The sequence below is a fragment of the Talaromyces proteolyticus genome (assembly GCF_021365285.1).
Source record: "Talaromyces proteolyticus strain PMI_201 chromosome Unknown BGW36scaffold_8, whole genome shotgun sequence".
NCBI classification, from domain to species: Eukaryota; Fungi; Ascomycota; class Eurotiomycetes; order Eurotiales; family Trichocomaceae; genus Talaromyces; species Talaromyces proteolyticus.
Window position 1 is genome coordinate 1397364 of NW_025764284.1, and position 17344 is coordinate 1414707.

Here is a 17344-nt window from a genome sequence, read left to right on the forward strand (position 1 = left end):
AACTAGAAAGTCGCACTCCGCTTCCACAAGCTTTTTCATGAGGCGGTACATGTGCGCTGGTCGAATGGGTGCCTGCCTTTTCTCTAATGACTATTTGCTCAGCTCGACATCTCATGACTTGCTCAGACCTATAAAGCTTTTGCATGTCTGGCCGGGCTGTGTTACCCTGTTTACATATTTATCCTTTTTCCCTTTACTTGGACCCTGATGATTTGTCATGCTTGCAGGCATCGCAATCGTTTGCGTGTCGATAAAGGCAGTTAAAATTCGTTTATTTGGTGAGAAAATTGAATATTGGCGGTGTCCTGCGCTGCAATGGGAACGGTGCATCTTACTACTCTTAGTTCTTATGAATCAATGAAAGTGATAGCACCACATATGTATTATACGTAACAAATAAATTCGTACATCTCATAACTTTGGACTCTCTACGCGAGACTTGGCCAGTTCGTCCATCAAATTCAACCCCATGGCTCCTGATCGGCTACCATCTTTGGTCACCACAGGGGTAAGCGAGTGTTGCGCCTCAGGCCATTGCCACAGCTGCCTCAACTCCGGGTCCAGCTTTCCCTCCAAAGCATCGACAATCTTATCGCCCAGGATAGGGAAGAATTTATATCCGTGGCCACTGCCACCTGTGGCTAGGAACAAGTTCGAGTATTCTGGATGATAAGAAATAAGGAAGTCACCTCGTGGTCTACAACACCCTGGTTAGCTTCCATCGAACAGCTTGATTGAGTGGGCGAAGACGTACGTATCTGTATACCAGCAAACTCTGGTTCGAGTAAAAGGCCTGTTGGCAAATGCGGGCAGCATTTCTCTCAGGGCTTGTCGACAGGCATTCTCGCCTTCCGGGGGAATAGGCACGCCGTTCTCTGGCACACTAACCACCATCGTCTCACGGCCTTTGCGTTGAGGCAATGTAACAGTCTTTGGGTTCCAGTAGCCGTACGCATGACGAGCGATCTTGAGTTCATTGTTTCGCGGTGGGATGATAAACATACCCGTAGCGAAGCTGAGAATCGTGGGCATATCCGCCAGCTGCTCTTGCTCCTCGTCCGTGATTTTGATATAGGCAAGTACCTGGCCCGTGGCTTGGGCAATGCCACGAAGATCGATCAAGTTAGGCGTCCAAGCGCCTGTCGCGAGGATAACGAGATCCACGGTAATTATTGTCGGCGTTCCTTTGCTGCTCTTCAGGCTTACGCCGGTGATTCTGCGCTCCCCATTGCCGTCTGCGAATATCAGCCTTTCCACCTCCCCGTGCTTGATAGTGACATTGCGCCCCTTTTCCTCCAGCATCTGTCTCGCATATCGCACTCCAGCTTCAGCATCCCCCCATCCCGATCCACGATTCAAATACCCCCCAGCAACATTCATCCCTGCTATATATCGCGGAACGCTCTTTTCTACGGCCGCCTTATTCGGCAAATAGACCACCTTCTCATCCCCTTCCAACCTCCTGACATTCTCATAGCTGTCTCTTGTGTATTTCTCCGCATCACGATTCCCGTCTGAATAGACCAACACCAGCCCATTCTCCGTGTACCGCCCGTCCTGGCCCCATTCTGTAGCACGCCATTTCCGGATCGCCGATGCTGCGAGAGCTGCGTACGCCGGGTTTGCGTAGTCAGCGCGAATAATGCGTGAGGTGTCGACGGAGGAGCCGTGCGGGTTGGGGATTGTGGGTGATGCTTCGAGGAGGGTTATTTGTTTGGTTGGATGGCGTTCTGAGAGGGACAGGGCAGTGGATACTGTTGTTCGTATTAGAAGGTGATGGTCAAGCAGTGTATAGTTCAAAAGCAGCGTGATAGAAGGTGTTGGATGCGACATCAACATCCAGTTGGGCGGTCCACTTGCGGTGACATACATCCGAATACCCCTCCTCCAACGATCAATATCGAGTCTGGCAGCGCCATAGATAGGTAGGAGGGGTTATACACATAACAGGTGCATATGTGGATGAATAATCGGTGCTGCAGTGGTGATATGCAGGTTGATTGTCTAAATAACGGCGAGTAAGGGCTTTCAATGTATTTGCGTAGGTGCTGAAATGTTCAGGTTGGGTTCTTCGCCGACGTCGCCGCGCCTCGGAGCAATTCCGAGGGTTCCATGTCAGTCAGTTAAAGTCGTCTACGAATCTTAGTTGCATTGACGATGACGATTGTGTAATCATGCATTGGTGATACATGGGGAACTTCTATTTAATTTATATATCAATTTTTATGTAGTATATAGCTGTGTCTACACTGGGTGTACCTCTGCTACATCTAATATATATATCATTATAGGGTTTCTTCAGAACACAATCTTTCTTGCAAGTATATTTGATGTATTAGAGTCCATGAGTCCCATAACCACATAAAACCGCGAAGATAAAAGCTGTATATTAATAAAACAATATTACATCCAAAGTGTTATAGAAGCAAAATATTGCTAGTATTCACCTAGGACCATGACCATCTATTCCAAATCAGGACTAGTGCATAGCCTCCAAATTCGATATCAACTTCATCGGAATTGGACCTCACGTTGATCTATACGTAGATTGGCTTCTACCACAACAACAAATCACCTACATGATAAGATATTGAAATGGACTATGTGGACTGGAGCACGCAACCCACTTGAACAATACATAGGTGACCGATGCGATTTCAAACCTTTGGTTATCTATCGATTGATCAACATGCCTCCAACATCTGGAGACAGGGCAACCGAAGTAGCCTCGCATTTACAACGCACCAGACCGGGTACTAAACCCAAGGTTATACGACCAAAAAAAACAGCGTAAGTTGAATTCGTACAAACAGTCATTAAAACATGCATACGCATATGCCTGTGTAAATCGACTGTTGTGAACCAAATATCAAATTCAAATACTCACAGAAGCAGAACGCCCAGACCACCTCCGGCGACACGAGGACCATCAAAAGGAAGCAGTCCATTTAAGACTGTCCCGGTTAAACCCACCGTCTCCCACCATGGAGTATCGCCACGGGTACTGACCATGTTTGGTGTGGGCATGCTGGGAATAGGCATGTACTGCGGCTATCTCTACTCATCCTACCGGCAAGCAGTCATCCAGTCCAAGACCATGGAGGTTCCTGATGATGTATCAGACCGATACAACACCACGGCGACCTACTATGATGATGAAGTCGACCTTGGCGAGCGGTTCATGCAGCTGGGCGCAAAGAGGAAGGAATTGGTTCGTATGGCCCGCGGGGATGTGCTCGAGGTCAGCTGTGGCACTGGGCGGAATATGGGCTACTATCAACTCGGAGAGAAGAGGGGACTGGATGCGCAAGGACATTCGGAAATACAGGGATGTCGGTCCGTGACCTTTGTCGACCTGAGTCCGCAGATGGTAGAGGTTGCTAAAAGGAAATTCCAACAGCAGTATCCCGGATTTGAAAGGGCTGCGTTTTGGACAGAAGATGCCCGGAAGTACTTGCCATCTAAAAAGCAATTATCATCGCAATCGCAATCAGCACGAAGTCAGTCATCAGAGAGAGCCGAGTGGAGCTATTCCAGACCTTATTTCGACACAGTCTTAGAAACCATGGGCTTATGTTCAACCCCTGATCCAGTCGGCCTCCTGCGTCATCTTGGATCGATTACCGAGCCGGAAAAGGGCCGCATCCTGCTTCTCGAACACGGACGGTCGAGGTATGATTGGGTCAACAATATTCTCGATAACCTCGCGCCGGCACACGCGCACCGACACGGGTGCTGGTGGAACCGTGATATTGGCCAAATCGTGGAGCAGAGTGGGCTGGAAGTGGTGGAGATTAAACGATATCATCTGGGAACGACATGGAGGGTTATTTTGAGGCCCAAGCCGGGACCACGGTCGGGACTTGAGCAAGCTGCTCCTGAGAAACAGCCACAAGGAGGAGAGGAGAAGAGTCGCAGTTTTCTTGGATTTAGTGTTTAGATTGTACTGCTAGATTGTACATATGGTGTTGTATTATACGGATATTGATATATAACCAATGCCCCGCCATTATTGGCCCGACTTAGCACCTCCATAACGCATTTTAGCTTGCGGATAGGGACGAGAATTATAGCAGAGAATTCAGAGGTGGAGAGCTTCTCCACAAACTGATATCAGAGCCCTAGGGTAACATTATCAAGTTCCATTACGATATGGATTCCGTGGTGATGTTCAGTAGTGCTCTATAGAAGAGCATCCAAAATCCGATGAGGTTAGCCAAACCCCGCGACAGAGGTATGTGAACACCGGAAAGTACGATAGATCTTGGTTCGAGTTCTTTGGTCCAGGCATTGTTAAGGTTTGGTTTATGCGAATGCAGCCCGGGTGATGCAGGTGGCGGGCATGTACATGATATGATACATATCGATCGCTGGCTAGTCGATTCGTATTGGACAAGCATCGGAGTCCGCGATGTAACGGTGTGGAGATTGACTGATTGATTGATTGTTATTCATCTTGTCATCTTTGTTATGGTGATGGCTGGCATGTCGCATAACATGCCGCTGCGATCGATTGGGAGGAGTTCATGACATATGGATGACCTATCATTCTTGGCAACAACGAAAGTGACTAGTCGTAACTTAATTTCTATTATCCTGACGATTGTGGCTTGTGCTATTGGCTGCGTTGGATTCATAATTGTTGATGACTCTATCTCATTCGCCCGACATGAAACTGTTAGATAAAGTGAGTATATAGAGTCGTAGTATGGTTAGTACTTGGCCTGCACCAGTCCAGTGACAAGGTAGGCGGCATGAGAGATACGGATACATCATAGTTAATCGATCACAATATACTAAGTTTACTAATTCCTTTAAATACGTACTAATTAACAAATATGAAATAATCATGTTCAATGATACATACCGTCAATACATTCCACGCGACAGTGGGGCAGGACATGCTGGTACCCTTCCTGCTGCAGGCTTTGAGGCTCATCCTGGCCCAAATGGCCCAAACATGACTCGTCTTCTGGTTAGTAAAGCCAGGATTAGTATTTAGCATCAATGTAGTATTTCACATAGATTTTACTGCTTACTGCTATCAGCGCACAGTACGAGTCCAGCCAACTACTCCGTACTGGCATAATTATGCCCCGGCAGAATGCAGAGCTCGCTATTCGCCACGCTGATCTGCCACCCGGACGGCGCTAGCAGAGTCTATGACTGCATCACTGATTCTGTGCTAGCCGAACGCTATTTGTGCAGGGTATTATTAGGACTAGTATCAGCGAGAACGACATGATTGGCCGGATGCCATCCCTGGGTTCCGGCTGGGCCCCGCGCACCCCACCGGTCCCAGCCTGAAATTTTTTTCTTTCTGTTTTTTCGGCGCCTTGCCGTTTCAGGCTAGAGTGTTCCAGCCGGCTGGCCTTGAAATGCACTCCATGCATTGCCCTAGGCCCTTTTCGGACAGCCCCGCCCACCCGCCTAGCTCCTTCCTGCGCTGCGGATGGCCCTGCTGCTGCCTCCTAGCTTCGTCTCTTCCTCGATCAGCATCATCGTATTATAATCATCATCCTCTCTGGCTCTCCTTATTCTCCTCATCCCGTCCTTTTGATCGTCGTTATCATCATCATCCATCATCACCCATACTTTTGATCGTTGTCTTATTGCAGTGTGGATGGAGCTGTGTTGTCATCGCTGATATTCAGGATCGCCCATTGATACTACCAACGGTGAGCTGCCAATGACGTTCGCGTAATCCTCTGTGTCTGCCCCTTTGTTGCGCCGTATTACTATGATAGTATTATTATCATACTAGCCCGCCGATTGTTGTTGTTTTGCGTTCACCGACTTCTGTGCATTATTATTACACCGTATCTGTATCGTGACTCGTCTTGCCCCTGCATCATTATCACCCTGACCTAGCGGTGAGCCGGCGTCGCGCTGGACCCAACTTTCCGCCTAGACTGTGACTGCGGCCTGCAACTGACGCAGTCGTTATTTCCTGTCCGCCTGGCCTCCCTTTTTTTTTAACAAATTGTTTCTCACCCCAGCATTCCTGGCCTCGGCACAAACAAATTATTGATCCATCCCAAGACACAGACAAAACCCACTGGGCCATTTTTACATTGCCCAATCAGGCTCGCCACAAACAAACGGCCGTTACGCGGTTCCTTTTTTTCTCTAATATTTTCACGCTGTCGCCGCCCGGCAACCCACACTTGCTCAGATACCCACTTGATCTCCTACCGATTTGTTCCGCCCTGCGACCTCCCCCCTTCGCCGCCAGTCGCTCTACCTATCCTGAAGATTATCACTGCTGCTGTTGTTGTTGTCTTTTCTTGCTCTTTTTCCCTTACACCCCTTCCCTCACACAAAATGCCTTATAACACACGCCGAAAATCCTTGTCGCTGCCGTCGCTAGGCATTCACTTGCCTAATGCTTCCCGTTCGCACAGATCGCCTTCCACATCCAAGGGCTCTAGTGCGACAGATGAACAGGTTCCGCCACCCAAGAAAGTCAAGAGGTCGCATGACGCTGAGTTGCCCGCTACGGATTCGAATAAATCGGTATCAGCGACAACAATAATAGATGCTGCTCGTCCCAAACTCGCGCGCGGCGTCTATGAGCATACGCCGCCCCCGTCGCCTGGAGATGTCGGCGCCGTGCCTAAGATCGATACCGACGGCATTCATGACGATGTGGTGGTCGCCGCCATCACCCAGCTGGAAAAGACTGGGAACAAGCCTCACCTCGTGCGCGAACTTGCTGCTGTCCTGATCAATATCAACGAAACCGTTGCTAAGTGAGTATTCACGGAGTCCCCGTTGTCGCAAGTCTAGCTAACATGTTCTTAGTTCCGCAAACCCGGCTGCGCTACTCTCATCCCGACTGAGCTCTTACATGAAGCGCTCCTGGACTGCGTTGTCGCCTTGCCCCATTGGAAAGGAGCTCATCAACGTACACCCTCGGAAGGTTTTCTACTACTTGACGACTTACCCGCACCAGCCCTTACCCGATAACTTGGATGAGATGGTGGCTTTGGATGCTAAACAGATGACGCCGAGCCTGTCCAGTGGCAGCGTTGACCAAGATGACGAGGACGATGACGACGTTATGGCGCGCGAACGTTCTCGATTGAGCCCTAGTCCCGAAATCGATCTTTCTACCCCTGAATTCGAGGAGCAAGGCGACCTTGATGGACATAGATCCAATGATTTGAGCAGATCTGCAACCGGTTTCTCCGATCAACGTACTCACCGCTTGTCGCATAATCATCGCGCGGCCTCGCCACCCCTGGAGGGTGACGAGCGCGAGTTCACGCAGACTGCGAGTTCTGTGCGCGAGCGAGCGTCGGAGGAAAAGGCCAGCCGACAGGGAAGCTTCGATCACACCACCCCTGCAGGGGACGAAACGGATGCCCAATCCCGGGGATTCCCTGGCTCTCCCATGGATGAAGGTCCCCTGACTGCGATAAGTGAGCAACATGAGTACGATGACTACTTCTCGCACGGAGGCTCTCATGACCAGCATCAGGATTTGGATGATGCAGCCGTTGCTACATTGTTCGGTACATCTCCATCACCATCCCTCGCATCTTCACTGTCGTCTGGTACGACTGCGTCGGAAGCAGACTCTACCTCAGATGGTCTTCTGTCACTAAAGCAGAGCATCACTGATAGTGCGCGAGGAGCTACACCTTCCTCTGTAGTTGAGGACAACTCAGCCTCCTCGGCCCTGAAACGCTCTTTTGATATGCTCGAGACTGGTCTCTCGATCAAGCCGGATATGCAGGCCAAGCAGGTTAGCACATTTGACTTTGACATGGTCATCGATTCTTGGAGTGACTTGCGTAGCCCTGAGACCGTAGAGGTTGATGAGCTTGACGAAATGTTTGGAGATATCTGAATAGACTCTGCAAGCAAGTCCTAACTTCGATACCTTGAATATATCACTGCGAAACCTGACTCTACCCGGCTCTTCCTAACTCTTTTAATACCAACTTTCTGCCTGCGTCTCTTTGTCTTTCCTGTCGAGGAAACAAAGTCCACTTTACAACTTTCTATCTCCTCTCCTGGAACTTTTGATACCTGATTTTTCTTACATTGTTCTTATCAAGACATGCGAGCATGGTCTCTGGTTTGTACGCTATGTGTGTGTTTTGTCCGTGTGTGATCTTCTCTTCTTCTGTACATGTGATTACTATACCTACTCTTTCTTCCACATTCCTGTTCTATCTATCCCCTCCTGTCTACTTGTTCATGTATTTCTATGGGATGGATAGATTATGGGACTGGCTACCTCCCAACTCTGTTTCCGTCCAGTGAAACAGGATCATCTTTGTACATAATACTACATTACTCTCTGATGCCGAAACCTAACCTCTTTCTTCTCCTGTTTCATGCGGATTCTATTCCTTTATTCATCCTTTCTCGTTTCATAGAACTTTGCTTTTAAGACTAGACGAGATTGTTACGACCTCACGGTTGGTACAAGACAGGAGACGAAAAAAGGCCGAATCTTTTCTTTTCTTTTTGAGAAGACACAAAGTCAGTTGACCACCGCGTTCAGATATATGATACAGGCAGATCAAGATGGATGAAGTGATGGGACATTACAAACAGTTGGAAAGATTCCTGTATAGTGTCGATTGATGCTATTGTTAAATCTGTGTTGATGTTAGTTGATTTATTGATGACTTATTCAGCGAGAAAAGCTTTTTTTTAATGCTATTACGACGTTATTAATAATAAATTGATATTTCTTAAATAATAATATTAGCCTAAATTCAGATCGGCAGAATACTATATCGGCTTTTCATCCGTTTAAAAGAGGTAGACAACAGCTCAAACTTCCCCTTCCTCGCTTCCACCGCCTTCATCCTCGTCGTTCTTATGTGCTGACGGTGGATTGGTGCTGGTCACCTCGCCTTCCTCTCGATCGGAGTTGATTTCTCCTTCTTCATTCCCCTCTTCGTCGTCTCCCTCCCTCTTCCTGTGACTCGGGTTTATCCGGCTGAATGAACGGGAATGAGAAGGGGAAGGGCGGGTTGGTAAGAAGGCAGCAGCAGCAGGTTCGGCACTTAACCGCATGCGATTGTCGGAGCTTGTTGACGATGTGTTCGTTGCGGCTGTTGATGGGCGTCTGTCATTATCACGGTAGTAGTCCCGGCCTCGATCTCGATCATGATCTCTGTAGTTACCATGTTCGTAGCTGTCTGCTCTGTGCCGACCACCACCACCACCGCCATCACGATCACGTCGAGAGGAGGAAGGATCCCATTCTCGGTCTCGATCCCTATACTTATTGTGATCACGGTATCGATCTCGATCTCGATCGTGCTCCGCGTGATGATAATTATGGTTATTGTTCCGACTACTCCCTCTTAACCCCTGTTGCACAATCTCGTCGATACGTTGCTGGACGACATCGGCTGAGTCGGTGAATTGTCCACCGTGGCTGTTATTATGATTATTACTGGTCCCGTTGCTCTTATCGCGAGTATCGGCGGGTGCGGGTGGTGGCGGTGGGGGAAGAGGATGTTGTTGTCGGCGGTTTTGGTCAAAAGCAGCAGAAGGAATACGGGAGTTCGATCGGGGGAGCTGATGGAGACCGTTTTGAGTAAGTGACGATGATGAGGATAATGTCTTTTGAGAACTCTCTGCTGGTGTTCTGGAAGGGTCCGGGGTTAAGCGTTGTCGTTTTGGCGAGGGTTCTCGACTATTGTTTCCAAAGGATGAGTGGTTTTTTGTCGCTGAATGGGGTGGGCTGATATTATCTTCAGCTTCTCTAGACCGCTTGCGCCCATTTATTTCTCCCTCGTCAGGTATCGACTCCGGGATGCTGCTTGGATGAGGGTTGACAATCCGTGTGGTTTCCGAATTGCCGTCGCTGTCTGTAGAATTGGTAGGGTACTGATGGGACTGGCGGTGGACGGTATTTTTCTCGTATAATTGGACCATACGGCTCACAGCTCGTCGAACTTCTGTCAAGTTGACATCGATTTGCTCCCACCATGGACTACCTTGTTCGTCATCTTCAAATGCCACGTCGCACAATCTAGCGCCTGCCCAGAGAGCAGCAGCAGCAATCGTTCGCGGGTAAAACTGGAGGCAAAGGACGGTGAAGTTAGAATCATTGAGAAAGGCCCAAGCCGCGTTTCGCAAGGGCTTGTGATCGTTCTTTCCAAAATAGCACAGAAACTCGTAGCAAATCTTATGCGGCTGTTCCAACTGCAAATCGAAACACAGCGCCTCGAGGCACAAATCCTCGTAGGCAAGTAGCGTGTCTTTCCATTTCCAGAATTCCTTGTTCTGTTCGTCGACCTCCAGGTTGGGATTCTTCTGTGCGACACGACAGCAGGCAATGACAAGCTCTCGTATTTTCCGACAATTCTCATCCACTTTACTCGCGAGAAACAAACACCCTGCCGCGACGGAGTAAGGGTGAAGGCCCGGGCGACGGGGGAGATCGACCATGCTGTATCGAACGAAAAAGCGGTGCATGAAGACGGCCGCAGTGTTGAGGGTAAGCTGAGGCAGTTTCAAAATCATACCCACCTGGACAATGAAATTCACTCCTTTGCTCCGCTGTATATGCTCTGTGTCCGCGCTCATGCCATCGAGAAGTGACGGCGTTCTCGTGAGTTCCTCGTCTGTAAAGTACCACTGTTTCTGCGATTCTAGGAGGACGTGGTTCGACGGCGCGGGGACCGGTCGTCTCGGCCGGTGCTGAGACGACGTGGAAGCCATATTATGAGTGAATTCGTAGATCAAGAACCTAGAACAGATGGCGCTCGCGTTCTGGAGACGGTGCTATTATCGGGTTCAAGCTCCGGGTCGTTGGCGAGATGCTCTCAGTCGTTTCGAATTATCTCGTGCTTGCCTGGAATGGTATTACATAAAGGCTCAAGCATGGCGAAACGCGCAGATTGGCCTTTCCACGGAGACGAGGGTATTGGGGGATGTGGTCAACCGCCAAAGAAAGGGCTGGGCTGATGGATGGGCAAATTCGCGGCCGGGCGAGAGCCGCCTCGCCGCATTCAACGCGCCGCGCTGATTGGCCGCCCGATCTCGAATAGTAGCGTATCAATTGATAGGTATATCGGTTTCACACACCTTAGTAATTACTGTTCATTCGGACGAAGAGCCAGGAAGAGAATTGGAAAATAAAGATAATGATAAGTACTCATGGTATAAAACCCCTATCCTAAACACCTGAATTGCCAATATTGTGTGACATCCAAACTTATCGCCAACGCTATGTGCCATCATGATATAAAGTAAATCCTGTCCAAGTAACCAAAAGCAAGATACAGAAGCAGAAGCTGGATAAAAGTAGATACGTTACTCCTCCTCACTGACCTCGCTCTCGTCTTCGCTTATATATCGCTGAGTCTGTTGCATGTTTTGTGTCCTTGATGCCTCCTCTTCAAAAGCAGCTTCCATCTCTGCTGCCAGCGCATCCTCATCATCCTCATCCTCTCCCTTAGCATCAGTCGATGGCGCTGTTGTGTCTTGTCGAGCCGGAGATGGGAGTCGCAAGTCTTCGATATCCTCCTCCTCCTCATCATCGTCGTCGGCTTCGTTTGCCGAACTGTTGTTGGACGAGAAATGAGCAGGGTTAACTTTGAAGCTGGGCCGTGATGGCGGAGAGCCCATGTCAATAATGAGATCTCCATCGATAATAATATTAGAGCTTGGAGAGGCCGTGCTTTTGTTTGAATCCAGCTGCGGCTCAGCTTGCTCATCATCAGACGGTGCGGATTCAGAGCTGAGATCTTCTGATTCCACGCGCTCCGCTGACTTGGGTGGTCTCTTTTTCGTTGCCGACGTAGCCGGTGCCGTGCTCATTGGAGCAGACTTCAGTCCTTGTTTCGGTTTGTGTAGAAGATTTGTTTGCTGTCTAGCTTTGGGCAATGTTTTCGGGTTCGTCTTCTCGACCTTCGTAGGCCTCGTCACAGGCGTATCAATCCTACTAACTGCACCATGCGGGTCTGGAGTGGTCGTTGTCGACAGCGTGGGCTTACTGCTTTCGACATTAGGCTTGGGTAGAAAATGTCGGAAGTCATACGGGTTATCCCGGTCGGCGCTTTCTTGACTTTCATCATCAGTCTCATCTCTCGACGCATGATCAGCGTCGTCATCGAGAGTGTGCAGTTGCTCGATTTGGTCAATCGCTTCCTTGTTCTTTCCAGGAGCAGACCGCAAATTGAAATTCAAGTTCGTACCAACCGGCTCTAGGATGAAAGCTTTACGATTGGCATCGAAAACAAGCACTAAATTCCGAGTCTCCAAATTCTGCACGGGCAACGATGGATCAACGCTCCCTTTGTATTTGTACTCTAACGTGGTCTGCTCGGCATTTCCCGCTTTGTCCGTGATGGTGAGATTGTAGATGTCTTGCGAAACGGACGATCGGGTTATTTTCGTGCGCTGGTTCGGTGTCGCTGACTTGCTCTTGTGATTATACGTTATATTAACGAACGACGACCCCCCCACACTCCCCTTCCGAGCCAATTTGTCGCCGAGTAAGATGGGATACTCTCCTGGTTTCGAAGGGTCGATCAACGTGCCACTGCCTAGAGACATTTTCACCAGAATCAAAACAGCACCTGGGCCTTCACAAGCAAATTTGTCGACTCAATTGTCGGGCGTGGCCTTGCAAAGACCGGTATATATAGGCACGGTCCGGCAAATGGACGGTATTCTCGGATAGAGTGTATATATATACCACACGCTACCTACTTACGGACGCGCGGGTATTTAAGAATGCTAGAAAAGAACAAAGAAGGTCGCCTCGCAAAGAAAGGCCATCGCCAGTCAGGTCAGCAAAGCGTGGAACACAAACTCAAGAGGGCATTGTAGGAGACAAGGATCGGGCCTGAGCCTTAAGGCCGGGGAATCAGCAGTCAGCCGGGCCATCCTTAATCGGGCTAGCGGGAACGCTGTTTTACCCCTCATCCATAAAGCATCCCAAGGCATCGATAATGGCCTATAGAATAGTAATAATAGTAATGATAATAATAATACTAAATAATACTAAATAATAAATAGCTAGTTAATATTGTGTGAATGTAATCAAAACTATCAAAGAAAGCTACATGTAGGATTTAATAATGATTCATCTACCGTTTTCAGCCCTCTTACCCCCTTGGCTGTAAGCAACCCGGCAAATCCCCCCTGCTGCCTTCTATTTTCGTATATATTTCTGCACTGATAAGCCTTGGGAAAGATGAGTGACAATATATGAGCAGTATTGAAGATATCAGTCGTACATTCCTATTACATATGTAGGCAACGAACTACTAATTAACTTGGCCCATCTTCCCTTTACCAATGTCTCTCGTGACACATGGGTACTAGAGAAGGCCTGTAGAATCTGACTCTGGCCGGCCCATAGAGGATGCACCACCACCGCCATGAACGCAAAGAATTGCCAATGACGGCAACAACTACCCAGCCAGTGAAAAAGCTCTTGCTAAAGATATAATCTCGATATAGGGACAGCGGCCAGGCGAACCATGTGATCAAAATCCCAACAAACATAGTAACCCAATTAATCTTGAGCCAACGATGTAAGCCGTAGATCGTTTCGGCATTGAACGGATGCTCGAGATAATCCAGAGGTACAATTGTTATTTCCATAGCAACAGACGTATTGGGTTGGTCTTCTTGAACTTTGATCTCCACGTCTTCCTGGACGGCAACATTCTTATCAGACACACCAGACACCTCGATAGAGACATAGTTGTGGCTTCCGAGTGGCTGAATTCTCAAATATTCTCTCCAGTTGAAATTGACGGGTTTACAAAGACTGATAATAACCGAATAGAGGGCGGGTGAAAAGAGCGAGGTTAGAGCCAGGTAAAGGCAAGGCGGTTGGGCATTCGCTTTCTGAAAATTTTGGTGTAGAATCGAAACAACTGGGCAGGTCATCATAACTGCTGACACCACAGCAACTTCATGTGATCGCTGATCATATGCTGAGTCAATCTTAAGCCTGTAGGTTCACTCGGGTGATAGAAGATGATGTGATTACGAAGCCTTGTCCGCTGTCACTGTATTTCCTGTATCCCAATCCAAATCATCAAGCCAATTCAGTCCTTCACTCATTATGTCATCACCAAATCTCATGTCCATTTCGAGACCTAATGATAGTCCCATTGATGGTCCCATTGATGTTTCTCCTATAGTTATTTGTGGTTGCGGTGATTGAGCCATTTCCTCTGTACACTGTTCCGGAAAAGGTGTGGAGATCCGCACACCAGTATTGTGACTTTTCAACTGGTGTTTAGGATCTTGAAAAGTAGAACATGGAGGAGGAGAATGGAAAGACCGGTAGTTTAGCGCCTCATCAAGAAGCCGACTTATCACGTTTATGACTTCCACACACGCATTAGTGGTGACTGAGGACGGCATTTCAATAGTTTGAAGCCACGATATCAAAGTGCTGAGAGTGCGAATAATTTCTGACCGGGATGATGATGACGGAAGAGGGTGATTAGAAATAGTATGACGATGGAGCTCAGTGACAAGCACACCAGCGGCTGGAATGCCGTATACAAGAAACTGGAAATTATGTAGTTAGTTATGACCATAAATAAATGCTGATGGATACATACAGTCCATTGAAATTGCTTCTGAACGTCATGTCGATGATACTGCTTTATTAGATCCATGACAACCGCTAGCACCTGCATTGAGGTATCAAGTAAATCTTTAGTAGCATCAGGACTCTCTGTATATCTCGTTCTTATTCTCTGCAGGTGAAAAACACTAGAGAGGTATTCAAAATATATAATTGCTCGTGCTAGGCATTCGATGATATCTTTTTCTTGCCAACAACAAGAATTATAACGGAATCTGACTGGGATCTGGTCCCAGGCTGTTTGGCATGATTGGTACGTCTTCCTATTTTATCAATTAGATATTTGGATAGAAAAGACAGAATATTGAGGCGGCCGTATCTTACAATATATTTTCATCATAATTTTCATGTTTGCGCTCCAAGGCCAGTTCTAGCACCTGTTCCCTAACTGTTGATAATATCGAACGCATGCGTATCACAGTTGCCGGGTAGAACTGTCCTTGGCGATTCCAGCCGTCTTCATTAAGTCCTTTAAGTACACTAGCCTTATCAGCCACAAAAAGCTGATCATCTGCTAGATCTAGCGGTAGGGTGGTATCGCAGTATTTATGCGGTAGACGGGGTGGCCGTCCTAGAAGTGTCGATACACCCTTATCTCCCTTGTGTATAATCGCTAATACTCGCTTTCGGGTTTCAGAAAGATAGAATGGAGCATTAACACAATGACAATCATAATGTAAACCCATTGCGTAAACACTCGAGACTAAGTCACCAAGAAGACTATATAGTCTCTGACCTGATGTTTATTCAATGTTAGCTAGTCGCATGTTATCAGAGGAAAGAACGTACTGGTTTCCCCTAATACCTCTGATACTAAGAGGGCATGAGTGTACCGCATCCAAATCATCACGTCGTTAACATGTCCATGCTGTCCACATATCTGAATACAAGCATTACCTGCGAGTACCATCTCTTTTGTAAATGTCTCAGCATCCATCTCTTCTCCTTTTAGGTTCAAGATATGAGTGCCTTTATATCGATGCTGAACACTAAGTCCAGCCAAAGCAAAAATAAAACCAATAAATTCCCACCGAAGGTTCTCCCCTGTGAATAAAGAACAGAATTCATTGGGTGATACGTTAGTAGTGACCTTCATGGGACGTGATGTTGCACTGGTGATTTCCTTGTAAATTTTGTCACTTGTCATGTCCCGGTAATTCTTCTCAATATGTTCTTGCACCAGGTGGAGTGAACGTAGGACAAGTGGCCCTGGAATAATACTGAAACCTCCCCGACCATAGTACCAAGCGATTTGGTCATAGTAAAATCCGACCATAGAAATCAAGTGAACTAGACGGGAACACGTATATGTAAAGTCGGTTCGCCACTGCTCGAATTCTGCTTTCAGAGAGTCGTTCGGTGCCGTCAATAAGGGGGCGTCTCTGAATACAGATAAGTAGCTAGTGGGCCCAAGAAAGAAGAAACTATCGGGTACTCCGGTAAAATTTGCATAAGAACATTGATTTGCTTTCCTTTGCGAGTTTATTGAAGTGCAGGTGATTGCCTTTGATTTCGACCTGGCTTGACTCCGGTGTTTCTGTTTTGTGAGCGAACCGCTATTTCCACCCTTTGCTTTAGTTAACGGAGCAGGATGATAGTAGCACTAAGGTAGATATATTAGAAATAAATATCTAGTTTTTGTGATAGATGTAGAATTATACTTGCCTGATTAACAATATTTCTTGACTGGCATCGTTGACAAACTGGAGTGACATGATCACACCGTACTTTGGCTATGCGGCAAGGCTCACAGGAGACGGGTGTTCTATTCCGACGTAGCATGGCGATTTTGTACTCGAAAGATGATATTGGTAATGGAAAAGAAGTAGTCAGTCCAGATGAGATAATATATTTATTGATCTACGACTGATAGTAATTCCGAGTGAATGTGAAATAGCTTAGATTTTTATTCCGAAAAGTGGAGGATTCTATTCCGAAAAAGTGGAGAGGTAGAATGGATTAATTTATTCCGGATTATATACCAACACTTCGGAGTAAATTATGATGAATTCTTATAGGAATATAGACGTATTAACTGCTTACATATGCGGCTATTCTTAAATGTAGATAGATCTCATCCAAAACTACACAAGATACCAGAATATATATTAACTAGGTATTCAGGGAAGAGTTCTCATCTATCAAGAAATTTCGAACTATATTCTGTATATTCTGTGATACAATGTAATAAATTAAAATTTATTACAACTAATCTAACTAAAAATAGAATAATATAACTATAGTTAGTAATTCTCAATTAATATGGTTTCGTTTTAATTTATAGGGTTAGAACTGTTCAATTTTCAGTTCTAGTTTTAATAGTAAGGACCAGGACCAGAACCGAAGCAAATGGCAGCCTATGCCTTACTCAGGTAATATTGGAAGAAATATGATGTAATTAGGAAGTAAAACTGGAGTTGCTCATGATATCCAAGCTGTTTACGATATTGCAGCCGACCTTCTGGATCTTCTGAGTATATAAGAAGAGAGAGCAGACTGGAAGATCCGGGTCAACCAGAGGCCATGAGGTTGGGATTGATTGTGGAAGCCGAAACGAGCGACGTTCACCACAAACCGAGGAGGTGTGGTAAAAGACCGCAGCCGAACTGCAAGAGAGCCAAGGTAAGTCATTATCTCCAGACTCCAAGTTCAGTAAGACAAATCTGAGGGCTCAGAGCTCCACCCGTCCCGCGGCTCGGGATTTTCTTTTTGGATTACTGATTGCTCGGCTTGTATTCTACGTTTGCT

At 47.1% G+C, this 17344-nt stretch overlaps 7 protein-coding genes across 7 annotated transcripts; 2 read left to right on the forward strand and 5 right to left on the reverse strand.

Annotated features, from left to right (window-relative positions):
* Nucleotides 1-366: 366 nt before the first annotated feature.
* BGW36DRAFT_382573 (putative fructosyl amino acid oxidasesarcosine oxidase) lies at nt 367-2121 on the reverse strand. Its single transcript, XM_046216560.1, has 3 exons — nt 1871-2121; nt 755-1754; nt 367-697 (listed from the first exon to the last, which is right to left on the reverse strand). Exons 1-3 carry the CDS (start codon nt 1917-1919, stop codon nt 412-414), a joined length of 1335 nt encoding a protein of 444 aa, XP_046070511.1. The 5' UTR covers nt 1920-2121; the 3' UTR covers nt 367-411.
* Nucleotides 2122-2689: 568 nt separating this feature from the next.
* On the forward strand, nt 2690-3940 carry BGW36DRAFT_429250 (methyltransferase domain-containing protein; the record flags this gene model as incomplete). The annotated part of the gene is made up of 2 exons (XM_046220665.1): nt 2690-2790; nt 2896-3940. The coding sequence occupies 2 exons, from the start codon at nt 2690-2692 to the stop codon at nt 3938-3940; spliced, it is 1146 nt and encodes a 381-aa protein (XP_046070512.1).
* A 975-nt stretch (nt 3941-4915) lies between these two features.
* BGW36DRAFT_418129 (uncharacterized protein) lies at nt 4916-7855 on the forward strand (the record flags this gene model as incomplete). The annotated part of the gene is made up of 6 exons (XM_046219407.1): nt 4916-4972; nt 5040-5678; nt 6043-6752; nt 6805-6922; nt 6956-6982; nt 7004-7855. Exons 2-6 carry the CDS (start codon nt 5379-5381, stop codon nt 7853-7855), a joined length of 2007 nt encoding a protein of 668 aa, XP_046070513.1. The 5' UTR covers nt 4916-4972; nt 5040-5378.
* A 962-nt stretch (nt 7856-8817) lies between these two features.
* BGW36DRAFT_276291 (cyclin-like protein) lies at nt 8818-10689 on the reverse strand (the record flags this gene model as incomplete). Its single annotated transcript, XM_046210189.1, has 1 exon — nt 8818-10689. A coding segment is annotated over one exon (1872 nt), but the record flags the coding sequence as incomplete, so codon positions are not given.
* A 405-nt stretch (nt 10690-11094) lies between these two features.
* On the reverse strand, nt 11095-12796 carry BGW36DRAFT_382580 (RNA polymerase II transcription elongation factor-domain-containing protein). Its single transcript, XM_046216561.1, has one exon. It carries the CDS (start codon nt 12535-12537, stop codon nt 11293-11295), a length of 1245 nt encoding a protein of 414 aa, XP_046070515.1. The 5' UTR covers nt 12538-12796; the 3' UTR covers nt 11095-11292.
* A 482-nt stretch (nt 12797-13278) lies between these two features.
* On the reverse strand, nt 13279-13884 carry BGW36DRAFT_429254 (uncharacterized protein; the record flags this gene model as incomplete). Its single annotated transcript, XM_046220666.1, has 1 exon — nt 13279-13884. The coding sequence occupies one exon, from the start codon at nt 13882-13884 to the stop codon at nt 13279-13281; it is 606 nt and encodes a 201-aa protein (XP_046070516.1).
* A 3-nt stretch (nt 13885-13887) lies between these two features.
* On the reverse strand, nt 13888-16468 carry BGW36DRAFT_201165 (uncharacterized protein). Its single transcript, XM_046209864.1, has 5 exons — nt 16262-16468; nt 15386-16199; nt 14921-15332; nt 14571-14859; nt 13888-14517 (listed from the first exon to the last, which is right to left on the reverse strand). The coding sequence occupies exons 1-5, from the start codon at nt 16376-16378 to the stop codon at nt 13984-13986; spliced, it is 2166 nt and encodes a 721-aa protein (XP_046070517.1). The 5' UTR covers nt 16379-16468; the 3' UTR covers nt 13888-13983.
* Nucleotides 16469-17344: the final 876 nt, after the last annotated feature.